The 5339-nt window shown below is 39.3% G+C and overlaps 1 protein-coding gene across 1 annotated transcript; it reads left to right on the top strand.

Moving 5' to 3' along the window:
- Positions 1–1432: 1432 nt before the first annotated feature.
- LOC127308754 (uncharacterized) lies at positions 1433–5339 on the top strand. Its single transcript, XM_051339659.2, has 6 exons — positions 1433–1647; positions 2332–2443; positions 2949–3060; positions 4141–4518; positions 4619–4804; positions 4885–5339. The coding sequence occupies exons 1-6, from the start codon at positions 1514–1516 to the stop codon at positions 5079–5081; spliced, it is 1119 nt and encodes a 372-aa protein (XP_051195619.1). The 5' UTR covers positions 1433–1513; the 3' UTR covers positions 5082–5339.

Raw genomic sequence — 5339 nt, 5'->3', positions numbered from 1 at the left:
GTGTCCATGGTTACGGACAATTGGAAAGGCAATACTGTTCCGTTATCAGAGTTTTAGTCTCGAAAAGAAAGGTTGATTTGAAAGGTGATGTGAGTTTGAATCTTATTTGAATGGTGGGAATGACACGAATGTTCCCACTTGAGTAGTTAGAAATAATGAGGAGTCTTTACGAAATGTTATGAACTAAACTTGGCTTTCTGCAAATAAACCTGGAGCTTAGCACCCCCTTATTACAATGGTTAAGTAGTTAATGTAGTATTAGTTTGCGAGTACTTTAAAGTACTTACGGCTGTGTCCCTGGCTATTCAAATATCAGAATATGAAGAGGAGCCACAGTATCAGGATGACGGACAACAGGACGTCTACGATAACTAGGATCGTCTTCTAACGTCAAGCGTTGCCTGTGGAATAGATAGTCCACTACTACTTCGCTTCCGCTACTATTTGTGTTGTTTAACAATCTATTTATGTAATATTGGATCATGTGATCTATGGTTGTAAGACAAATATGTGTTGTAATAAATGATGACTCTATGCTATTTACTATTATGTCTCGCAAAAACAATCTTCCTGGGATTGCGATGTATGATATAATAAGCATCTGGACTTAAAAATCCGGGTGTTGACAAGTTGGTATCAGAGCCATTGTTTGACCTTAGGAGACCCTAGTTAGAATGGACGTTCGAAAAACTTAGTTTCAATACAAATAAGTGAATAGTTACGAAAACATATTCACATTATTACCTTTGAGATCTTTCCAAAAACCTTAAATACATGATCTTCTTTATTGAGTTAACTAAAATTTTGAACACTTGCACTTCTCTAACATACTCATCTGAATCCTCTACAGATGGAGCAATTTACCCAGACTGAGGCCTACCAGCTCAGGAACGGTGGCGATATGATCTTTGAAAGGGATCTCTTCGCCCTGACCCAGTTTCTGAGACGCCCACCTCCCGTGTTCTTCGAGGGTCAGGTCAATGACCAGCCTGGAGGACAACTGCAATGGATCATCATGGCTGATCTCCCCGGGAAGGCTAAGAACTCCGCTGAGAGGATCCAGTTCTCCTTCAGGGAGAACACCTGGGTGGATGGACTCGCTCGTGCTCTGCAGGCATCGCTCGCACATCTGTGTGAGCAGAACGCGATGGTAATCCAGGAGGAGCGCTTTGCTCACTATGCAAGGCACAACTCTCTTGTGGTGCCCCTGAACGTGCCGTCAAACAAAAAGCACGTAAAACGAGGGCGCCTTATTCCTTGAATCGGAGGTAGTAGCATGTATGAAATATTAGACTCATATTACTCGCTGGCATCTCAGAATGGAGAGAAATAACTCAATGTCAACGTGTGTGTCAAAATACATAAACACCGACGCGGGCGGGACGCGGGATAGCGCTCGGTCAAGCTAACTAAACCAATCGGGCACGCCACAGAGCTAGCTCTTCTCTGTTCTCTCCTCCACGACAAGGTCGTCTACCTTGCAGATAGTACTCCACCTGCATCGCCGATAGGCATGGACGCCAACTCGTCAAGGTCGTCCGGCCCGGCCTCTGCCGGCGACGTTGGCGTTGACCCGAACGCCCCTGCCGAAGGCGACTGGCGCGCCCAGCTCCAGCCCGCGGCGCGCGGCAGGATCGTCAATAAGATGTAGGGACTCTTAACTCATACTGTATTTGCTTTGCTTTGCGTTGTTTTCGAGCCAATTTTGATACAGCTCTGATCCAGCCATAGGCCAAACTTAATTTCCTGCAGGGATTGTTTCATCAAATTGTATCGCACCTGATTTATATCCAGCCTAGTTATATCTGAATAATTTAACGCAAATTGCCTATTCGGTACTATAATGCAGATGTCACACCGCTTCTGGTACTGTGCGGCAATGAAATGCTGTTCGGATTTACTTCCCCAAGTGATATTCTCACATGATATTGTTAGGATTTTATAAACCCTTCCCGCGAAAAAAAAAACTGTACATTCAACTAGTTCATTTCTTAAGTTACGTCAAAGTTTCAGTTAGACTTGTTCAAAAAAAAAAAGTTTCAGTTAGACAGTCAGTAGGACTCAGTTGTTTCACTTTCTTCTTTCTTCTTCTTCCGAGCAACGCTGAGCGAATTCTCAGCTTGCACAAGTCATGACTAAATCAACCCGTGCAGCACCTACTTGGTCTACCTCAGTTGCCTTGCTTATAGTTATTGGAATGGAGGCAGCAATTCAGATTTGGAGGCCTACCTCAATTGCCTGCTCTGCCTACATCCCAAATGCCACATATATATTTTTACTGCACACACGACCGTTCAAAGCAATGCATCACATTCTGTGTTATACATGTAGAATGGTAACTCTGAAGAAGCATCTGCCAGTATCAGTGCCAGAGGGGTTGATCGAACTTCAGAAAATCGCTGTACGATTCGAAGACAGGATCTATAAGGAAGCGACAAACCAGGTAATTTAACCTGCCTCTCACCAGACCAGAGCACAAAATTTTAGTTATGGGGGTCAAAGAAGGTTTATGGACTAATAAAACGAGTGAAATGGACTCCAAACCGGACTCCATTCCAGTAAAAAAAAAGTTCAAATGGAATTATTTGGTTGTGGTGTACAATTTCACTATTTTCATTTGTATTTTCTAGTCGTCTAGCTTATGTGTGGCAAACCACTTTCCATTTGTGTTGGACCAGTCTTCGGCACTCTTCGCCATATGGCCTGACTGGGTGTCAATAACATGAGTTGGATTTTCTGATCATAGCGCTTATTACAGGCTTGTGTTTTGCCTCTTTGGTGACAAGATTTTTATGATTAATATGATTCAAATGTTAAAAGCTGAAGCACCTTCTAACTTTGTCAGCCGTGCTAAACTCCTAATCACAACAGAACTGCTGGTCGCAAGCCACTAGTACTCTATTGTAATTTGGTCTAGAACTTTATATTGTTTCTTTTATATTACTCAGTCTGATTATTTGCGGAAGATCTCTCTGAAAATGCTCTCCATGGAGACGAAGACACAGCAGGCTCCGGGAAATGCTCAAGTGATTCCAAATCAAAACAACCCTGCTGGTCAAGGTACAATACACAGTAAACTGAGTGTTGCGCATTTTATTATGTTCGCCTGGATGCCAATTTTTTATTGCATCAAGTGCTGTGATAATGTAATTTATTTCATTGAATTAGCCTCCACCTATCTATGAAATTCATAGAGTGCATAAAGCGCAGTTGTTTTTTTATTTCACATAGTTGTGAGAAAGTACAATTGTTATTTGGCTGCATTTTCTTCGTTCACTAAGACAATGTGTATTTAAGTTGACTTAACAAGACCAATGTTGAGAAATCTCCTATCGGTGTCAACTCGGTTGGCTGGCGATTAGCGATTAATAGGCAAATCGGCCGATTAATCGGCTGATAAATAAGTTTATCGGCTAATCGGTGACCACCGAGTAGCAATTAATCGTTGAATCAGACGATTTTTTGAACAGTGAACAAGACTGTTTGACATCTATTAGTTAATCTTGATTAATAACTATCATTTGAAACCGACTGCTTTTTTTCATGTACGATGTGATCAATTCTTGATACATTTACGATTTTCTTCCCATTCCTTGTATTTCTATTTTGATAAAAACTGGATTATCGAATGATAGCTTTGATTACTTGCTTTTTCATTTTAGCTTGTTCTTGCTACATGATTTTCCAAAGATTCATGCAGTTTGTGTGATTTTTTAGCTGAAGGATCATTAAGTTTATTTATTTATCTATTCATATTTTCATGTTGATTTTTTATTTCGTGTATCTCTCATTTGTGTTACCTTACCTACACAATAGCTAAACCTTATTTTTTCTTATCTTTGGTTCCTCTGCTGTGGTGTTAGACTGCTAATCAACAAGTAAAACACCATATGAATGAAATGAAAACGAAGATCCGAAACTCAATAGATAAATAGATAGTATTGATGATTTTTAAAGTTGGATTAGATGATGCTGACCTTCAAATATGTTAGATTCATGGACTATCCTTTTTTATTTTGGTTATAAAGGATAGATGACCTGGTGTAGTGGTGTATATTTGTTTAATATACCTCTAGAAAAACTGATAAAACTAATGGTATCCAATTTTGAGGACTAATGTCAAAAAAAATTCAAATGTAGATAATCAAAATAGAGCACGGTGGACTGATGATCAAACAAAGATGCTCGTTTCTATGATGAAAGAGTATGCTGATGTGTCACAATATCGTGGTCCAAATGGATGGACGAAGGAAGGATGGAATTTCATGGCAGCACACGTCAATAAAGAGTTCACTAGCTCCAATCTCACAGTTAAACAAGTAAAATGTAGAGCGCAAAGGTTAAAGACAGATTACGCTATTGTCAAGTCCATTTTAGATAGAAGCGGATTTCGTTGGGACCCTGAGAAGAAAGTACCAAAATCCATTGACGAAAAATGGGATGAACTGAGCCAAGAACAACGAAAGTGGAGGTTCAAAGAATTCCCGTACTATGATGATTTGAACATAATTTATGAAGGTGTGTTAGCTTCATAAATTAGGAATGTAGCACATGATCTTGTTTGCTTATTCTTACAATCTTGTTTTCTTATTCTTACAATCTATTTATCTGTACTCAGGTAAAGCAATACAGGGGAAGCGATGCAAAAGGATAACTGATGTGCTTGAAGAAAAGTACAACTCGCTTCATTTTGTACCAGAGGAAACCTTTACAGAACAAGTTCTAAGGGCTCCTAGACAGAATTCACCTAGTCAAACATTAGGTGCTCTACGATTAGGTGTTGGAGATTATAATCGGGATACAGGTATGTATGGGATGATGTCTAATTATCATATGGTGCTGACTATGAAAGTATGAGGAATAATGCTAGATATTTTGCATCAGATGAAAAGTACAAACTTCCAGAAGCACAGCCAGTAAAAAAGGCTAAGATTTCAAAAGGAAGCGATGAAGACAAGCCTAAGAAAGGCAAGGGTGTAGCTATCGATAATCTTATTGCTGTCATAAAGGAAGAAATTGAAATTTATAAGGATGTGAAGAAAGAGCAAATAGAAAGTTATAGAGATATCAAAATGGTGTAGATGGAAGAAAATAATCCTCACAAAGATGCTTGTTGCATTGGCAATTGCATTTACAAAGTGAAGAATGTAGGAGACCTCAAAGCAAGAGAATAACTAAAGATTATTGACTATCTAAAAGAAAAGAGTGTATCAGAAGATCTTCATGAAAGTGGAGCATGACGTTGTTGTAGAGATGTACAAGAAAGTGCTTGGTCTTCATGTCTAAAGAGAAATCATGCTAATGATATGATCGTATCAATATGAAAACTCTTTTATCTA

This window comes from Lolium perenne, chromosome 6, assembly GCF_019359855.2.
Source record: "Lolium perenne isolate Kyuss_39 chromosome 6, Kyuss_2.0, whole genome shotgun sequence".
NCBI lineage: Eukaryota > Viridiplantae > Streptophyta > Magnoliopsida > Poales > Poaceae > Lolium > Lolium perenne.
This window is presented reverse-complemented; position numbering and strand designations above follow the sequence as displayed.

Coding starts and splice junctions, on each gene's coding strand:
- LOC127308754 (XM_051339659.2), top strand. CDS start 1,514: ATGGACGCCAACTCGTCAAGGTCGTCCGGCCCGGCCTCTGCCGGCGAC. Junction 2,444..2,948: donor ATAAGGAAGCGACAAACCAG/GTAATTTAACCT, acceptor TATATTACTCAG/TCTGATTATTTGCGGAAGAT. Junction 4,519..4,618: donor TTTGAACATAATTTATGAAG/GTGTGTTAGCTT, acceptor ATCTGTACTCAG/GTAAAGCAATACAGGGGAAG.